The sequence below is a fragment of the Mastigoproctus giganteus genome, chromosome 5, assembly GCF_048544385.1.
Source record: "Mastigoproctus giganteus isolate SK-2022 chromosome 5, ASM4854438v1, whole genome shotgun sequence".
NCBI classification, from domain to species: Eukaryota; Metazoa; Arthropoda; class Arachnida; order Uropygi; family Thelyphonidae; genus Mastigoproctus; species Mastigoproctus giganteus.
In genome coordinates this window covers 217,163,787-217,185,205 of record NC_143579.1, presented here as the reverse complement: position 1 = coordinate 217,185,205, position 21,419 = coordinate 217,163,787, and the positions used below count along the sequence as shown (strand labels likewise).

At 35.3% G+C, this 21,419-nt stretch overlaps 1 protein-coding gene across 5 annotated transcripts in view; it reads right to left on the bottom strand.

Moving 5' to 3' along the window:
* Positions 1-21,419, bottom strand: part of Hem (Nck associated protein 1 Hem) — a 244,909-nt gene that overhangs the window by 196,926 nt on the left and 26,564 nt on the right. For all 5 annotated transcript variants that reach the window (XM_090373716.1, XM_090373719.1, XM_090373718.1 and 2 more), the window contains exons 2-4: positions 13,456-13,566; positions 12,847-12,939; positions 1,606-1,662 (exon numbers count right to left, since the gene is read on the bottom strand). In XM_090373716.1, coding sequence (XP_090229842.1) covers positions 1,606-1,662; positions 12,847-12,939; positions 13,456-13,566 — 261 coding nt within the window. The remainder of the gene's footprint in view (positions 1-1,605; positions 1,663-12,846; positions 12,940-13,455; positions 13,567-21,419) is intronic.

Below are 21,419 nucleotides of genomic sequence, written 5' to 3'. Positions count from 1 at the left end.
GAGAGCATCCTTGGATTCAGGAGAGGTCTTTATGAACTGGAAATATGCAAATGTAATTCCAATTCACAAAAGGGAGAGTCAAAGAGTGAAGTGAGTAATTGCAGATCTGTATGCTTGACTTCTGTACCAGGAAAAATAGAGTCAATGGTTAAAGATTCAATGCAGAATCATTCCGACAGGAATGTAGTTATGTAGCAGCCACAGCATGGACTTATCTGATCATTGGATACTATGAAACAACAGTGAAGGAACTGGATGCAAAAAATTATTGACACTGTTGCACATAACACAATGCTGTACAATTGGAGCAGTGTGGCATTAGGGACACATTACTGCTATGGATAAAGGGATGGTTGAGCAGGAGAAGACAGTGTGGTTATCAATGGGCACTGTTTTTTTTTTGGACTAATGTTATTAGTGGAGTCTCCCAGGTTTCAATGCTGGACTCGTTGTTTTTGATATCTGAGAAAAGGCAATTGAAGTTTAACAGTGGCAAATTCAAGGTATTGCATATGGGTAGCAGTAATCCCAGAATAACATACCAACTAGAATTCTTCACCGTTGAAGAGTCCCAGCTGAACAAGTATTTGTTACTGATATTCCATGGTGGCAGAATTGGTGTTATGATTGGCAAACCTGTACATAAAATGTATATCTGAATACTACACATTAGAAAATGTAAAGGAAAGCCTACAGCTACTTCTGTCATGATACAGAATGACCTGGTATCACTTTTAGCTGATGTGCTACTGGTGTGTATGGATACATGAACCACAGATCCATAACTACTGAAAATTGTATCCATAGTGATATAACATTTTTCATTAAGAATGACATCAGAAACCACCTCCAGATGTTATGATAGAAAGTCACAGGACACTTACTGCTCATATAAAGAACTCATCTGGATATATAAAATCTGAGAGAGTTTTTCTTCATTTGGCTAATCACATGATAAGATAAGTATTAAACAATTTGTTCAGCTGCACAATCATTACTTAATCTGGATGTTGGTTCTTATTTCTGTGCATATATAGAATCTTGTCATTTAAAGGGGGAGGCAAGATGATACTTTGCTGGTAAGCATTGCTTATGCATTACTTCCTACCACAAAAAATATGTATGTATAGCAGCTGTATTTGCTGAATTCCAGAGATGACTGTTTGGTATAAGCTAATTCCACAGAGGAAACATTTGTAGGCATATTATAGAAAGAGTTTTCCTAAGGATAGTCTGAAAATGGTGTTTTGATGCTAATCAGGGATATTCTACTTATTAGCCGAATGTAACCAAGTGATTGATGCAGGGTGTAGTAGTTAATGATAACATATTTGCCAAATAAAAACCTATGTCACTGTGCCAGAGCAATGATGAGGAACAAAAGTTGCTTATTAGGAATATTTGCAAACATTAATTAATTTCACTAAATTAATACCTTTTGAAGTGAACTGATAAAATCAAATGAAATAAAATTTCAAAAAGGAATTTTAATAAATCATTGGATAAAACTTCTCAGCCACTAACTTTGATTTAATTTACATGTTACAATTAACAAAATATATATAAATATTTTATACATATATTTTATATAAATACTTTACTTACAATATCTAATTGAAGTTGGCAGGCATCCATTGTTGTTAACAATTCACATACATGATCCTGTTTGACATTAAGGGGCAAAAAGAAAACAAGAACAGGTTTTTTTTAATACTCTTTTATAGATTATAAAGCTACAGTTTGTCATATGGAAAACTTTAATATAAATACAATTTTTGTCACTCTTTCAGGACAACTGCTAAAAACTAATAATTATTCTTATTTAAGTAACTAGTTAAGTTTAGAAGGAGTCACCGTAATATATTTAATTATAGTAATATCTACAGCCAGCAGATATGCTACTTTTTAAAATTGTAAATATTTAATATTTAAATGTTCTTGGTCTGCTGTCAGCCTAATTTTTTTAGTAATATTTTGATAAAAGGCACACAACAAATAGAGTTATCACAAATTCTCCAAAATTTCATCTATCTAGAAGTTTTTAGATTCCTTCAGTAACATTATTTGTTGAAGACTCTTTGCTTTCAACAAAGCATATCAGTTAAAACCTATAGCATATGATTAGCTTAACCACAATATCAAAAATGTTTAAAAGAAAGTGCCATTATGCATCTCTTTATCCTGCTGAAATTTTAAGGACACAAACCTATCAACTGAAATATCATCCTGAACCAAAAGAATCATAAATTCTTTTGGTTCAGGATGGTTTAGTTTGTTTGAAATTATTTTCACAATAAAGGAAACTGCAAGAAGTAGATCCAGTGTTCAGAGCATTGCAACAATGTAATTCTTGTGACCAATTAAACATCATATGAACTTCTCATGAAAAACCATTCTTACATAAAGAAAATATGATAGGAATTTATCCTCTTAAAGTCAAAGTATCTAGAATTGTCTCATTTTGAACATAATTAGAAATAACTTTCCCAAATAATCATCAGCAAAAAAGAAAACGTTTGATTGATGCCACCAGAAACCATATCCAATCCACATATCTCAGCAACATTCAGCTCCTGAGTAAATGTGATATGGGGATTTTTAGTATCGCAATAAACACAAGTGGGATAATTTACCTGCATTAAACCAGAATGCTGCTCCATCAGATCAAAAAATGATTAAGAGAAAACAAGCTAAGGAATATAAAGGTTGCAGGGTCATATTTCAACACAGGCACTGAAATAATTTAAAAACCACGCATATCTCTGTATTCAATTACCTTGGGGATACTTTGGTCCCTCCAGTGACTGTCAACTTTTGTTCAGCAAGGCTTGGACTTCTCACACTGATGATGCTTTTTTGTATAATATGATATTAGCAATTTAAGATGACTCTTGGATAGTAGTACTATGTGAATTATATATACTTCACATAGTACTACACTTAATTCACATTTAATTCACATTAAATATACTATGTATATTTAATGTGAATATGAGTCCAAGCATTACAGCTGAAAATTGACCTGTCAGTTGACCAAAAGATTCCCGAGTTGGAAACTGAACACATACTTGCATACAATTTTTAAACGCTGAGGAATTTCAATGAAAGTCTAAACCCACAAGTTTGATCTTCATTTAGTGATTAGGGATGATACATTCTTTAGCATTCAATGTTAGCTGGTGATTATACAAACATTTTTTACATTTAGTGCAAGTTGGCAATACCGACACTCTTTAGCATTTAGCACAAGCTGGTGATACATACACTCTTTACCATTTAGCATAATGAATCTTACCTATGAGACTTCCTTAGATGGTCTCGAAGAGAATCCACAATGCATTTCCTTTTGGCATAATTTTGGGCATGAACAGATCAGCAACTGTTCCAACAACTTTTTTCACAAAAGAGCAGCAGTGATTCTCCCTTTTGTCAACGGCTGCATGATGTTGTGATGACATCCCATTTATAAGCAGAATTTTTAATTAACAAACTAATAATCTGACTGTTACTAGAAGATATTGAAATTCTGAGTATGATTGGACTCTCCAATGTTGCATAGTAATGTCTCATTTAATGGAATACTCCAACTGCTTACTGAGTATTAAGTAAGAATGAAATAACTTTTTTTTTGTCAGAGATTTGTGTGCCACTTCTTTATTAAAAGGGTGACATACAAATCTCCAACAAAAAAAAATAACTTTTCAAACAGAAGAATGATGACAAAAATTGTCAAATGTCTTTTCAGAGACAAGAAAATCACATGTGCTCAAAAAAACTCCATTTCTTCTCATGGAGCACTGCAGTTTATTTGAACAGTTTCATTAATCTGAAGATAATGCATTACAAATAAAAATATCAACATAACTTCTTAAAAAGCACTGTATTTATTTGAAGTACAGAACTGGGTCGAATTGTGGCAACTTGCAATATGAGACTGATGCATTTTATAGCAAACATAGTTTGCTTACAGCTATGTACAAAAATGAGGATTATTCCAACTCATGTACAATGCAACTCCCATATGTATGCCTGAATTTTTTCTGTAAAGTTACTTGAATTTCTGGGAGAATAATTTTTTTTCCCTTTTTTGCATTTGAATATAAAATGAGTATTGTTTTTGTGCACAACTTTATTAGAGCATATTCTTTGCTGTTTAGGTGCTAACTGCTGTACACCACAAGTGAGCAGATGATCACTCCTGGTGCATGGTACGAATCACTGAATGCTACTGATAGTTTCATTTCAAGCCACTGGTTACACAATGATACAGAAAAAATGTTAGGAAAAAAAAATTATTCTCCCACCAGAAATCATTCCATATCTGACAACCAAAAGGGAGGGAGGGAGGGAGGGATGGAGGGAGGGAGAGAGAGAGAGAGAGAGAGAGAGAGAGAGAGAGAGAGAGAGAGAGAGAGAGAGAGAGAGAGAGAGAGAGAGAGAGAGAGAGAGAGCATAGCAACATACTGTACAGAAGAGCTGCAGACCTGAACTGTTTCAATATTATTCATTTATTGTAAATTGCCACTGCAGTAATACTACTATTGTAAATATACTGTAGTTTTGTTTTATAGGCAGAAATGAATATGTTTCATGAATTCTGAATAAAGAGAGGAAATTATTCAGAGTTCACTCTCAATGTAAACTTTTTTCTTTCATAACAATATACACATGTGAAAGCAATATATTTATTTTTCCCTTACTCAGTTATTTTAAATTGGGACTTACAGAGAGAACACTCACCTGGAAGAAGTTGATTATTCAGCCATCTCTATGGCTCCTTTCTACATCAACTTGTTAGGATGCCAAGGAGATCAATATTCTTGACTTGGCCATTACTAAAGATTCATCTGCCTTCAAAAATCTTCAAGTTAAGGAGCCATTAGTCAGCAGTGACCACAGCACTTTGGTTTGGGAAGTAGCCAAGGAAATAACAGTTATTAAGAATAAAAAAGGGAAAGTTTCATTTTCCGAACTGTGATTGCTATTATGCAGTAATTAAAATTAAATACAGTGGATTCCAGTTATTTGGGACTAGTGCATTTTGGCCCGATTAAGTGGCTGCCCCAATTATGCGAAGTTTCATGTAAATAGTTAAAAATACAGTGGACCCACCCACTTTACGAATGATTTTCTGTACGATCAAATGATGTTACGATGGACTCACCACAGTAAAATACCGTTCACTATATGATATGTAGTAAGGCCCAGTCATTGTGATCACGTTTGTGAATTGAATTTTCATTCTATTAAACAGCAATTCTAATTAGCAAAAATAGGAGGAATATTATCCACAGGCTATAAAAGTAAAGATATATTAAGCGCAAATTTACACTTTATTATCTTACCAATTAAAAAATTAAATGATAAGTAAAAATCGGAAGAATATTTTCCACGGGTTAGCAAAATAAAAATAAATTTATGCTTACATGCATAGCTTAATTAATACGTACTGTAATATGTATATACTAACTAGTTTATATTTCTGTTTACTGACATTTGGGATGGGGTTAAAATTTAAAACAGTAAAAAAGATAAGCAATCAATAACAAAGAACGTGGCATGCACAAATTACAAGTAACACGACACGCGGAAGTGAGAACGGAGTAACAAGTTAGAAAGCTTAAAAATAGGAATGAAGAGAAGATTCTGAAAATTTACTTTTTTATATGATTGAAGATTTCATGGAAGGGGAAACACATTTCACCATAATAATGTAAAAACCCACAGAATTCCAGCTGTTGGTATTATCGCAAATTCAATAAGATCAAGTTTACTATCCGTTTATAATGGATTGCATTAACAGAAAATGCCCAATAAACAGAGGACTGCTAATTGTTATATCTGACCATACCATGTGGTCTGGTCGGAGCCAATCGTAGGGTAATCTCAAGTGCTGCGGTCTCCTACCCCAATTAAATGGCATCCTGTCCCAGTTGAGCTAAGAAAACCCTGGCTATTTTCTCGATTAGGTACTGGTCTTTAAAATTTATCCCGAATACACGGCTGCCCCGATTAACCAGTGGCCCAAACAACTGGAATCCACTGTATATATAAAATATCAAATAATTAAAATAAAATACAACAAAATGACTATGTGCAATTAAAATTCAGAAGTATAAGGGGAAAAAAAGTATAAATAAAACAAGTAAAAACTAAAATAATGTTACAACACAGGTAACTTTTGACAATACATACTGTCTTTCTCGACCACATTTTCTTTTAGCGACAGCCTCTTAAATACAGATATTTATTTAAGATGCTGTCTAAAACAAGACATGTGGGACAGGTTCACAATTGCAAGATACTTGCTGGAGTATCCATGCTATGGGGCATCAGCTATCGCAATGGTATGGCCTCTCCAAATTGCACAAAACAACATACCCTTGTACTTCATCTTATCCTGCATTGGCTCCTGCATATAGAGGCTGACTAAATTCACTGCTGAGGTTATTCCACCAATGGTAGGAAATACAGACTTCCTTAATTCCAATATAATGTTTGTACAATATGCCAGTGGCCTGGACTTTTGTAAAGAAGTGACTATCCTGTCATATAAGGCAATGGTTTGGTCTGCATTTTAAGTACTGCACACAGGTTTGGAAGCCTCATTTTAGAAAGGATGTAAAACTATTGAAATGGGTGCAGAGAATAGCAAACAAGGTTAGTCAAGGGTACAAAAGAGTACTCTTACTAAGAAAGATTTAAGTTCTATAAATTTCAGCATCTGGAAACTAGGTGCCTATGAGAAAACCTGATTGAAGTATTTAATACTTACTTCCACCCATTGTTGTGAATGTGGATAAGTTTGTAAAAAATGTATTGGACAAATGAAGTGGGGTGTGTGTGTGTGTTGTGGGTGAGGAGTAATGCTGTTTAAACTTGGTTTCTTGCTTTATTTTTCCACTACTAATATTAGTTTATTAATGATGTTTTCCTGGTAAATCCCAAAGAACAGAAAGAGATGATTAAGTCATTTGTAAAATAGCCAAATCTGTCCAGTCACATAAAATTTGCTTTCAAAACAATATCACGGGTTCCTACCACTTCTTTGAATGGCTGGTGTATAGGACTCATCTGTAGTTGCTTATCATGGTATATTGAAAACCTATGAGTGCAGGTCAGTTTATCGATTATGCTATTTGTTATGCACTGGCACTACATATATGTTGAAAGCCAAGGTCTAGTCACATTGCAGTGACACAGACAGCAAGAGATAAGTGGGGTGTGTCTGGTGTGTGGTTCCCTAGAAATGGATCCTCGATAAGTACAAGGTTTTTGCAACTCACTGGGTTTCACAGAAAGATTATTTCTGCAATGCTGGTGTAGCTTGCATCTCATTCTATCAAATACTAACAACAGCTAGGGTACTGAAGCAATATAATATTCAATGCAGGCAATTCAATACCTATCAAAAAATTCATCTTATTTTCCCCTCAGTAAAATCCTCCCCTGCAAAGATATACAAGATTAAGGTGTTATATTTCAATACTACTCAACCGAATTTTAATTTGAGTGTTTGGAATGTGATGCAAGTTATATTGGTGAGGTGAAAAGACATCTCAAGAATTATCTGGGGGAACCCTTTGGATGCCATATATAAGGATAATTTTAGTTCAGCAATAGTTGAATGCTTGTGGCAGGAAGTACACCATATAAACTCCCACTCTACTACTATTATCAGTTATGAAAATATCTGCAGTGTCACCACTGAGAAAGTCACATTTGCTTGTGCTGCAACGTGACGTGCATCAATGGAAGGCAAGTACAAGAGGGGGGGGGGCATAAATTATACATTTGCTAATAATGATGGGAACTGCTTTGAACCCTCACCACAAGATAAATAATGTAGCTGCCCCAAATCTTGTTTCTACAGTTCAGATCTAAAAAAATATGGCTGTGAAACTATTTTTTTGCAGCTTTCGACGATATGTATTGTCAAAATCTGTGTCAAGACATGAATTTAGTTTTTATTTCTTTTATTTAATTTATCCTTTTTATTTTTTTGTATACCTCCAGATTTTAATTACAGTCATATTTTATTTGATTTATATGATATGTTATATATTTTTTAACTGCCGCATAGTGACATTGCTCCACAGAATATTTATAAATCATATCTGAATATCCATCCAATGATGAGCACAACATTATTACCTTGTTAATGGACACTGATAGGCAATGAACAGTGCAGCAACTGGCTGATGATGCAGGTTGTGTTCAGCAACAATATGCAAATTTTGAAAGAATAACCCAACATACAGGATGGCATCATTATAGGTTGTTTATGCATGGGTAATGCACTTCCATCATTTCTACTACCCAGGTAGTATGCATGCATCATTTAATTATATCTCATATTGTGAATACCTTCACAATGAGTTGCCGAGGTATTGCACTACTTTGAATAAGTAACGCTTCACCAGTGGAGAAGACTAATGTTGCTTATTCTCGGCAGATACCACCACTACCCAGATGGCACTGTTTAGAAGCTTGTTGGATTACTCATCGGTGGGTGTGCATTCACAATATGAGATATAATTAAACAATGCATGCATGCTACCTGGGTAGTAGAAATGATGGAAGTGCATTATCCATGCATAAACAATCTCTTTCATACTCTTAGACATTTAGTCAAGAAATATTTTTAGATCTTGCATGATAATGCAAGGTGCCATGTGGCTGGTGCTGTGTAGGTGTTACTGCAGTAATACCTTCTTTGAACAAGAACTGTAATCACTAATAATTTGAATCCTTGTAACTTTGATTTGTCTAACAAGATGAAGGAGCTATGCAGAAACCAAGAATTTCAGACAATGCAAGATATACTGCAAGCAGAAGTTGCTCCATCACTCTTCAATGAATTGTATAAGAGTTACTCTGATGGAATGTTCCATGAAATTTTTGAAAATGAAGTTCATTTTTTTAAGCCATGTTCTCTTTTAGCTTTTGATCATCTCTCATAAATAACATCATAGAATACAAAGAGATAACTGAGAAAGGAAGAAAGGAGAATAATTTTATTATGGTCTAAGTATTTCTAAAACAATGTAATACCAAAATTAAGGTATGCTACTTCTATATAATCAATTTAAATGAATGACATAACCTGCTATTAATAAAAGGGAAGCTCACCTTAGATAAGTTTCCAAACAATTTTTAATATGTAGATGTACTATAATTAGGAGCAGCCTTAAAATTAATTTTCATTTAACTTTCATATTACTGCATGCTATGATATTCTAATAATTCTCTTATAAAGTATAATTCCTCCAGATGTTTCTTTCCCTCAAAGCAACCTATTTCCAAAATAAGATTGAATAAATAACTGGCATTTTTATGCTCTGAAATTTATTTTAAGAACAGATGATATTACAGGAAATATTCAGGCCAGACTAAATCGATTCAAAATCTACCAGCATGGCATATTATGATCCATTCCCTCAATGTGGCTTCACAACAAAATAAATGGCCCTCATTCCCCAGAAGCCTACAAGCTACTACCTAAGGTAGCAGGAAGAGCTGCTCAATGGCAGCGGGTGCTAAGAATCACAGGGCTCGATCAGGCTGCCTTTGTACTTTAAACATTGGAACGCTTAACATCTGGCCTATGAGTACACACTCATGCCTAGAAGAACTATTACAAGAGCAGAAAAACATCAATTGGGACATCATCGGTTTATGTGAGGTTTGAAGAAAAGGTGAAGATTTGGTCAAACTAGAAGACGGATGTTGGCTGTACTACAAAGGAACAAATAATGGGCAGCGTGGTGGAATTGGGTTCCTGATCAACAAAAGACTCACAGATCCAACCATAAAAGTATTACTGAAAGAATTGCTTGCTATGCTATTAAGCTAAATATTCGCTATTCTCTTCAAATTATCCAAGCTTATGTAGCCATAGTAACAATGAAGATGAAGAATTTTATGAAGATGTATTGCCCCTTTATAAGCAGGGCAACCACCACTATAAAATTTTAATGGGTGATTTCAATGGGAATTAGTAAGGTCCAAAATGGGGAAAGATCTGTCGGCCCATATGGAACTGGAAAAAGAGATGATAGAAGCAGTCCACTAAATGAATTTGCAGAGGAACAAAATTTGTTCATCATGAACTTATTCTTCAAGAAAAAGTTTGTTGTTTGGTTTTTAGGAGCATTAGCAACTAAAGCCATATTGCTCCGAAGATATGCAGTGGTCATTCCTTGACCTTTCTGCATTCCCTGTATTTGGTGATCACGAGCTCGAACCCCAGTCTAATCAAGAAGTGTGTGCTATGCACTGCTGCTCCTGCCTACCTGGCTATGGAGGCGCCTCAAGAAAAAGGCCCAATGAAAATGGACATGGAGGAGCCCCCTGGGAAATACTAGCAAAATTGACTGTATACTGACAAAACAGTAAAATGATATTCACTGAATTGCTCAGTCCTGAACCACTTTAATGTTGGAAGCGACCATCGGTTATTGAGAGCAAAAATCAAAATTGATTGCAAAAAAGAATGAAAAAATTGGTCAAGTCAATTAAAGTGAAGAAGATCAACACTAACCAACTATGAAAAATTGTCAAAACTTTTAATTTTTTTTTTTTTTTTTTTATGTGAACCCCAAACACGAGAGGTATTAGAACCTATAGTACTTAGTACCGTGCTTGGGTTAAATTAGAACTGGCCAATCATTTTCATGTGCTGCAAGACCCTACTGACACAGATATTTCATTTGACAATGACAAAGTCATTGAGATTATTGTAGATACTGCCTATGCCTTTGCACCTACTGTAAAAAAGAAAAACCAACAGAATATCAAAAGAATCAATTGCAGCATTGAAAAAAGTGACGAAATGAAACAAAATGGTAACAAAAAAACAAGGCACAATATGTAGAAAGGTGCAAGACCAAAAGAAAGCACATAAAAGAAGAAATGCACAAGTTCAATGCTGATCTCGTCAGAAGAACACTAGAAGAAAATCAAGGGCTAAAGAAAACAAAACAAAAATGGTTACAAACAAGAGTCAAATGTTTGCTTTGAAGTTTGAGGATGGCATAACAACAAATACTAAAGCGAGTGGAAGAATTTTATTCAAATCTTTATAAGGATAAAGGACAACAACTGGATTCAACACCAGATGCAAAAGCTGTACCAGAAATTCTGGTAGAAGTAGCCGCTATAAAATCAATGAAAAATGGTAAAGCAGCAGAACTCGATAAATTCACTGTTGAAATGTTGAAAGCTGGAGGCCAGCTGGTACATAAGTTCTAGCCAAACTATTTTCAAAATGCCTTCTATTTAATAAAGTACCTGTAGCATGGAAAAATACAGAAGCAATTCTACTGCATAAAAAAAAAAAGTTGACAAGGCAGATTTAAAATACTAACCAATAAGCCTACTGCCAGTTGTCTGAAAGGTTTTCATAAAGGTACTTTTAAGAAGAATAGGCACAATACTTGATGCAGCACAACCCAAAGAACAAGCAAGTTTTAGAAGCACCTTTAGTTCAATGGATCACATCTAAACAGTGCAGCAAGTCAGAGCGGCACAATGAATAGAACTTTCCATTATGAAGAGCCTTCATCGATTTGAAAAAGCATTCGACTCAGTCACAAAATAAGCAATAATCAATGCAATAACAGGCAGAGCTTATATCAATATTCTCCAATTAATATATGAAGAGGATTTATCATTGTTGACCTACATCAATACAGGTCAACAATGATAAAGTTTAGATCAACATAGAAAAAGGCATCTGCCAGGAGATTGCCTCAATCTCTCCAAAACTATTTTCTCCTTGTTTAGAAGAAACTTTTTTGCGAGCTAAATTGGGATAATAAAGGACTGAAGACAAACAGAGATTACCTAAATCACTTACAATTCGCAGGTGATATCATTCTCTTTGCCAATGATAGGGAAGAATTGCAGCAAAACATTGAAGAACTGCAGCATGAAAACAAGAAGTTCGGTTTGCAGACAAATATCAAGAAAACACAGCTTATGTACAACAAATTTACCAGACCAAAGAAAATCATGGCCAATGGACTAGAACCAGAAGTGGAAAGGTATGTTTACCTTGGATGATAAATTTCAACAGATAGAAATTGAAGTGCATAAAATTGGGATGGCAAGCATTTAGAATGCTTAATGTAGTCTTCAAGACAAACTTGCCACTCAGTCTCGAACAAAAAGTTTTTGATCAATGTATCCTCCCTGCCCAATATATGGTTGTGGAACATGGACATTGAATGCCAAAGCTTTACAAAGACTGAGGGTCACACAAAGTATGGAGTGCAGAATTTTGAACATAACCAAAAGAGACCAAAAAATATGTGTATGGATTCACCAAAAAACCAAGGTCTGTGACATTATTGAAAGAACAAAGCATTTAAAATGGAAATGAGTAGGTCACATATCAAGAAGAATTGACGATAGACAAACCAAATGAATTTTGGAATGATTACTACTTGACTCTAAATGCCCAAGAAAAAGAACAAAGATGAGGTGGATCGATGAAATTGTGAAATTTGTTGATGTATAATGGCAACAGAAAGCACAAGACCACAGTTGCTGGAAATGTGTGAGGAGGCCTTCATCGTGCAGTGGATTGACAATGGCTGAAGATGATGATGATTCAGGCCAAAAATGCAGTGTGTGTGTGTGTGTGCACACGCGCACAAGAGAGCGAGAGAATGTAGAATTTTGACTATTACTAACATTCAGCTGGAACCTACTGATTTGTGGATAAAGTAGTTGATTCTTGTTCCTCTCTCTCTCTCTCTCTCTCTCTCTCTCTCTCTACAGTAAATCATCTGGATGAGAAAAAAAATTTAAAAAACATTATTATTTGAAAGCAAAACTTACTTTAAAATCTAATAAATCCACAAATGTATAATAATATAATGACAATGACTTCATGATTTCTTGGCGAATATTATATACAGGATTAAGCTGACTCTGCAAAAGATAAAAATATAAAAAATATTTATTAAAAACTTCACAGTATTTAAGGAAGGAAAATCAGATAATTTTCTTATTAACACAGTTTAATAATTTATGAATATAACTCAATAGATTTCTTTTAGCCAGCAAGCTGCTGATTGCTGGAACAAGCTGCCTAAGAAAAGGCCAACTGGATAGCTACCTATGTGAGGAAGGAAGCACATAATTTGTATTTTTTTTATTTACTTTACCAGTGCAGCAAAAGCTTGTGGCTTTCTAGCACTATATGGTGAATATTACTATTAGCAATGGAATGAATCATACCAGACCTATGATATAACTAATAAGAACAATGATCAATAGAATCTATAATTATCATTAGCAGTGCAACTTCATCTCTGAGTGAAATTAAATGTACTACATCCAACATGAACAGTATTTTATAGAAAGGTATGATAACTAATTAAATGAAAAATCTAAATAAAGTACACAATTAGCCATTCTTATAAAAGAAAAATATTATCCACTTACACTACTTCCTCGTGTATCAATATTAGGAAACCTGCGTACCACATGTTTGATGGCAGATTCTAGGCTTTTGTCTGACAAGAAAGCTGGTTTTGACTTAGCATCTCCACATGCCTGAAAGCATTTTCAAAAATCACAAAAGGGAAAAAAAGATTAACATTCAAAGAAAATTACCAGATTCACAATCAATTAGGATCACCAAATGATCATAATTGATTCTGAAAACAAACAGAAAAAAAAAAATCTGCCCATATTTCAATATTTTTAATCTTATAATAAAATATAGAAGGTATTATGTACCACTGCATGTCAATTTTACTATCTTCAGATTTAAACTTTTCCCTTATTTGACAGGTTCTATTAAAGTTTGACATTAATGACCTTATGTAAATTAATTTGTCCCAAAATCAAATATATAAACTTTCTTAAAAAAAAAAAAAAAAAAAAAATCAGAAAATTAACGAAGTAAGAAGTGACAAGCTTCATTTAAATTAGCCTGTGAGGGAAATATATGTATGTTAGGGAAAAGACAAAATTACGGCACAAAATAAAATAACAAAACTTAGATCTCAAAGACACCACATAGAAACATCCTTCATAACAAGCCATCAGTTTTCAAGTTGAACAGAATACAGTTTCAAAGTCTAATATATTTTTTCAAGATTTATCTCTTTTTTTTTTTTTATCTCTAAAACCCATTTAATTATGCTTCCTTTTGAGAAACTCAAAATGGCTTACCTCTAATCTTCTAAACAGCAATGACAACTGACAATGGTTGCCAGTTTGGTTTTTTGGTGTTTTTTGTGATGTATAACAGCAAGGTTGCAATCATTGAAGCATACGGGAGAAAACATCTGTGAAATGTATGACTATTACACACTATTACTAATAAACAGATTCTAGGCTATATTCAGGGAAGTGCTTTTTTTTTCAAGTATTTTGAGCTATTAGGATGTCATCATTATCTCACATGATATCTAGCTCCCAAAGATTTAGCTTATGATAGCCATTTCTGTTTAAAAATATATGTAACAGTAAAAGAACAAATTAATCTTATATTTTTTGTTTCAATTATATCATTACAAAAATGCTATTACAGAATTCACAGGATGCATAACCTATAACTTATAATAAGTAGTCTTTTTTTTTGTTGTTTTAATTCAAACTGTGTTTGCAACAAGTGGCTATTGTTATCAACACGATATGTTTACATGAGTCTTCTGATTTTCAGCCTTTTCTTAATTTTTAATTTTTTTTAACTCATTCTAAAAAAAGTAAAATACAAATTAAATATAGAAACTCCCAATATAACAAAGAATGAATATCACATAGAGTATACATTTCCCTGGATTACTGTAACAGCATTCAGGCCTTAATAACATGCTGATTTGCATGTTTTAACTCAGGATGGGAATCTTACTCCCTCCACCTGAGATTGACTAACTACAGCCTTGACTGAAGAGAATGTTAAAATTCCTCTAAATGAGTGGCATATGGCACTGTATTGTGCTAACTATCTGCTAGAGGAGATACACAGTGAAAATAACTAACAAATGTTATAAATGTAATATGTAAAATCAATGGCTTCTGACAACTGCCCCTTGTTTTTTTTTCCCTTTTGTTCAATCAAACTTGTTAGCTCCATCCAATTTGGCATCTTCCTTGTGCAGTATTTTCCCAATAGTACAAATATGTTTATGACTTTCAAGACAAATCAGTTAAAAGTTTCCAACAACTCATTTGTATCCAACCACATACTAACATATGTTCTTCTTCTTCCAGTCACATAGCTCCCTGAGGAGCTGTTGTGGCCACTAACAAATTCCTCCAATTGCATCGATCGTGTGCTATACGAGCGGCATCGCAAAATGTCATGCTCAGAAGTTCACTGATCCCATCTTTCCACCTAGTTGCAGGTCTTCCTCTGCACCTCTTCCCCTCGGTTTTTCCTTCCATTATATTCTTCAACAGAAAGTTTTCCCTTCTTACTATATGACCAAAAAACTCGAGTTTTCTTTTGTTGATGCTATGAAGAATTTTAGGCCTGCCAATTTTATTCAATACCCACTCATTTGTTCTTCGATCCAAGTAAGAAATATGCAGTATTATCCTGTAACACCACATTTCAAATGCCTCAATTTTCTTCCTGTCAATTCTTTTCAGATTCCATCCTTCACATCCATAAGTGGAAACTGGAAAAATTAACGAATCAATGATTCTCAGTTTTGTCTTTAGGGGCAGATCATGATCTCTCCATAATTTTATCAGATCAGTGACCAACATTTTAGCAATCACCTGTTGTCTCTTTACATCATTTGAGCAGTCACTATTTTTATCCTTTTTTCTTACTTGCTTCACATACCCTCCTCTGAGTTTCTTTAAGATGATTCTTAGAATTACAAATTAGCACAGTATCATCTGCATAACGAAGGTTGTTTATCTTCAGACCTCCAATTTTTATGCCAGTCTCTAAATCTTCCAAAGCTTCACGCATGATATTTTCAGCATAAAGATTAAAAAAAAGTGAGGTGACAAAATACAGCCCTGCCTGACACAGTTACCTATTGTGAAAAAGTTCATGTTTCCCATGTTCGTTCTCACATTTTCTTCCTGTTCCTGGTAACAGTAGCTTAATCAGCTGGATTATGTGGAATGAGAAACCCACAATAGTCATCGTTTCCCATGTTGAATACAATCAAATGTTTTTGCATAATTTTTAAAACACAACGACTGGAACATTGAATTTTTTGAATTTTTCAATAATCAGTTGTAGACTTAAGATTTGATCTCTGGTTCCTCTACCCCTTCTGAAATCTGCTTGCTCTTCTGGCATTTCTTCTTCAAGTTTTCTTGAGATTCTGTTTAATATGATTTTAAGAAGAATCTTGCTAGCATGAGAAATTAGGACTAATAGTCCTGTGATTTGAGCAAATTTTCAGATCTCCTTTTTTTGGTAAGGGGATGAAAATTGATTTCTTCCAACCTGATGGCCACTGTCCCGTTTCCCAAATTTTTACAATAATTTTATGAAAAAACTCAGTGTCCATCACACCTGTAGCTTTAATCAATTCCTCTAGAATTTCATCAATTCCAGGTGACTTGCCACATGTTAGTTCTCTGATGGCTTTTTCGACTTCTTCCTTCAGTGGTACTGGTTCATGATCACACTCTTGAAAAGGGGGTGGCAAATCATTAGTGCCAGCAGGTGCTTGGAAGAGCTGCTCACAGTATTCTTTCCACCTTTTTTTGGTTGTGTTCTCCTCTGTTAAAATTTCCCCTTTGGAGTCCTTAATTACATCATACATCTTTTTAGTGTTGTTTCGTTTGTTGTGATATTCAATTTCTTTACACTTTCGATTGATATTAATATAATCCTGTTTGTCCTGGCTTAAACAGTGCTTGATGACTTTGCTTAGTTCCTGATACGCTTTGTTTCCTTGTACACCCTGGGCTTTTGCAGTTCTTCTCTGTTCAATAAGTTCAAAACTGGCTTCTGTAATCCAAGGCCTCCTGATCTTTGACCTTTCTCTGATGTGTCTATTTGCTGAATCCTTAATAATGTTTTTTGTATTTTCTCACATTTCCTCAGGCAGCATATCATCATCTAGTTCTAATAGAACTTGAAAACAATTGCCTGTTTCAAGTATATAATCGTTTGGATTATTTTCTACATCCAATCGTCTAGGGAAAACCTTATTCATGATCTTTTTCAGCTTCAGCACGATGTGGAGTAACTGATGATCACTGCCACGATCTGCTCCAGGAAGTGTTTTTGCTGTGATTACACTGGAACATCACCTTTGCTGCATAAGGATATAATCAATCTGATTCCTTGTTTTATGATCAGGAGATTTCCATGTGTAGAGCCTTCTAGGGTGCTGCTGAAAGCAGGCGTTACACATGACAAGACTGTTCAGATGACAAAATTCAATTAAATTTTCATCCAGCTCATTTCTAGTGCCAAGACCATTCTGGACGTGAAGAAACCGTTTTGCCTAATTCTGCATTAAAATCACCCATGAGTATCAAAACATCCTTTTTTAGGACCATGACTTTCATCAACTGGTGAAATACCACCACTTATTGGAGGCTTGAAGTGGTGAAACCCATGTTTAGTCTCTAGAGCAAAGTTTCCGGCATCCCCCCCCCCATACTCCTCCTTCAACCCATGCACGGTACTAAGTACTATAAGTTTTGATACCTTTCGTGTTTGGGGCTTTCATAAAAAAAAAAAAAAAAAAAGAACTGGCTGGATATTGATGTCAGTGTATATGCAACTAAAACTGTGAGATTTACTGGCTGGCTGGCTCTGAAGTCTAACCATCATCTTCTACTATTAATAGGATTGTATCCAAGAAGAGACCTTGAACATTCCATATTCAAAATTACAGCGACACCATGTTCTTTTACTTGGTCACTTCCAGAAAAAACAACCAAAAACCCATTTCCAGTTCTGAAATGACCTTTTTATACCTATCCATTTCATTGATGACCATATCCATCTTGCCTTCTTTTAAACTTTTTACATTCCATGTGGCCACATTTACCCTCTTCTTTCTTAAATTTAATTTTGCAGGGCACACAGTGGCACCCAGGATCTCATTAACAGCAATTTTTGGAGTTGTTTTTGTTGTGGTCTCTGTGGCATCAGATAATGTGGTGGTATGCCATTGACTACTACAATGTATGTGCTTGTATACAAAGGAGTAGCGGTACATTAGTCTACTGTAATCACCCCTCAATGTTAAATCCATTACCTTTTCCCTTAAATACTAGATCTCCTCGGGCATAACCCATTTCAGGACACTAAGGTCACTTCCTGATAATGTATCCTGTACTGTTTTATTCAGGATGTTGTCCTTAGTGAGAACCAGGTCAGGGTAATCCACCCTTACACTCTTCTAAGATGCTGAAATAGATAACATCATCCAATCAGTTAAAAAAAAACAGTACCCACTGAGTAAGTGGCCAGGTTCTGTTGCATCAGTTGTTTGTCTACTAAAAAGCATTACGTTTCTCACAGTTGTTTTGCCCATAATGACCTTAAGCTAATTTTTCCCCCCCCTGACCACTAGCTTACACCATATTGTGGTCTAGATAAACAAAATGTAGATTTATGGAAAGAAACAAATTAAATAGATAATAATTTAGAAAAATAAAAGGAAGTTTATTAAATAAAGAGCTCAAAAAACAAAGTGAATCAAGACTATGTATAAACATCTTGATATGATGAATCACAGAAAGTTTGAGTAAACATGAATGAAGAAATGTTTCAAATACATTATATACATACACTGAGTGATCACTGAATTATGACCACCTACCTAATACTTCATAGGTCCTCCTTTTGACCTGAGTACAGCAGCTATCTGACGTGGCATTGATTCAACAAAATGTCGGAAGCGTTCGGGAGGTATGGCCAACCAAGCTGTGTGTAATGTGGTCGGCAATGCAGGTATGGAGGTGATTAGTGTATCCAGATGCCTGATATGCCTTTCCATAGTGTCCCACAAGTGCTCTATGGGATTGATATTGGCGGAGTTTGGAGGCCAAGTGATATGTTGGGTGTCAGAACTGTGTTCCTCAAACCATTCCTGCACATCAAATGCCCGATGGCTCGGCCCATTGTCATCTTGGAAGACACCATCATCATTCAGGAAAAAGTGTAACATAGTGGGGTGTACACAGTCAGCAAGCAGTTGACGATAGTGGAGACCAGTGATACGTTGCTCCACATGTACCAGGGGTCCAAGTTCTTGACAGTTACAGTAACATCGTCAGTTACATCAACTGACGATGTTACCAACAGTAAATTCTAAGTGGGAAGAATTCAAGGAATTAATCATGGATGCTACTAAAAGTTTCATACGTATTAAGAAATACTGTTCAAAGTTTAGGCCTAAATGGTTATCTAATGAACTAATGAGACTCGTAACAGAGAAAAAAAATGCATGGGATGCATATAAATTATCAAGCGACTCAGAAGCCTATGGCAGATATAAGCTAGCTGTAATCAGGTCACAAAGGAGGTTAGGCAGGTGAAAGCAGATTACGAGAAATCCTTGGCAAAAGATGCTAAGAAAAACAGCATGGATTTCTTTACTTATATAAACTCTAAAAGGAAGAGGATGAATCTGATTGGTCCACTTGGCATCGATGGTTTGACTGTTGATGATCCTGCTCAGATAGCAAACAAACTGAATGAGTATTTTGCATCTACATTCACGCGAGGAATTATTAAGGTTCGAAAATGGCAGAAGGTTATCAAATTGTAGCAGGATACTTAATGATTTTGTAATAACTGAGAGCAAAGTGGAGGAGAAATTGTTGAAGTTAAACATAAGAAAAGCACCTGGGGTGGATGGGATCTATCCAGTTATATTAAAGGAGGTGGCAAAGCAACTAAGCAAACCTTTAGCCATAATTATAAGAGCATCCTTGGACTCAGGGGAGGTTCCCACGGACTGGAGATGTGCAAATGTATCCCCAATTCACAAAGGGGGGATCGAAGGGTGACACGAGTAATTACAGACCAGTGAGTTTAACTTCTGTTCCGGGTAAAATAATGGAGTCACTGGTTAAAGTTGCATTGCAGGATCATCTAGACAAGACTGCAGCAATAATTCAGACACAGCATAGGTTTGTTAAGGGAAAGTCTTGTCTGGCAAATTTGATAGGATATTATGATGTGGTTACAAAGGAACTGAATGCAAAAAATAATTTTGATATCATATATTTGGATTTCAGGAAAGCTTTTGACACTTTTGCGCATGGAAGACTATTGTACAAATTGGAGCAGAATGGTATTAAGGGTAAGTTGCTACAATGGATAAAAGGATGGTTAAGTGGGAGAAGACAGAGGGTGGTAATCAATGGGTGCTGCTCTTCTTGGACTAATGTTATTAGTGGAGTCCCACAGGGTTTGGTGTTGGGTCCACTGTTGTTTTGTATATTTATCAATGATATTGATGAAGGTATATCAGGCTTAATGTCGAAGTTTGCAGATGATACAAAGGCTGGCAGAGTTGTTAATGACAGTAATGGCAGTGTGCTACTGCAACAGGATATAGATAATTTGGGCAGATGGGCTAAGTGGCAACTGAAGTTTAACAAATGAAAAGTACTGCATATGGGTAGAAGTAACCCCAGAGAAACGTACCAACTGTGTGATAATACACTTAAGGTGGTAGAAAATGAAAGAGACCTGGGAGTAATTGTGCAGTCAGATATGAAGTTTTCTGAGCAATGCAGACAGGCTGCCAGGGCAGGTCATGGGGTTTTGTCAATGATATATAGGAATTTTGCTAGCAGGGAAAAGGAGGTGATTGTCTCTCTGTATAAGGCAATTGTCAATCCACGCCTTGAGTACTGCATACAGGTCTGGAGGCATCATTTTAGGAAGGATGTAGATTTGCTTGAGCATGTACAGAGAAGGACAACAAGATTGGTGAGGGGAATGAAGGGATCCTCTTACCAAGAGAGGCTTAAGTTCTGCAAATTGCAGTGGCTGGAGACTAGGCACCTGCATGGTGATCTGATTGAGGTGTATAAGGCCTTGAATGGGTTGAGCACGCTGAATTCTGATGGGATCCTTCCACTTGTTCAGATTACGAACCTAAGGGGGCATAAATTCAAATTAAGAAAGGACAGATTAGCATTAGCATTAGTAGAGGCATTTGATGCAAGAAAGCAAGCTTATGCAGCATCAGCCAAAAAAAAAAAAAAAAAAAGTAACATAAATAAATAAAAATAACCACTTCCACTTCACCCCTCTGTTCGTTCGAAATACCTGTCCAGCTGAGCCTTAAACTTATTTAGGCTATCAACTTCCACGACAAGGGATGGAAGTCTGTTCCACCCATCAACCACCCGCTGGCTAAAGGCAAATTTCCGCACATCTATCCTACATCTGTCTTTCCTCAATTTGAATTTATGCCCTCTCAGGTGATTTTTCTGAGCTAGAGGAA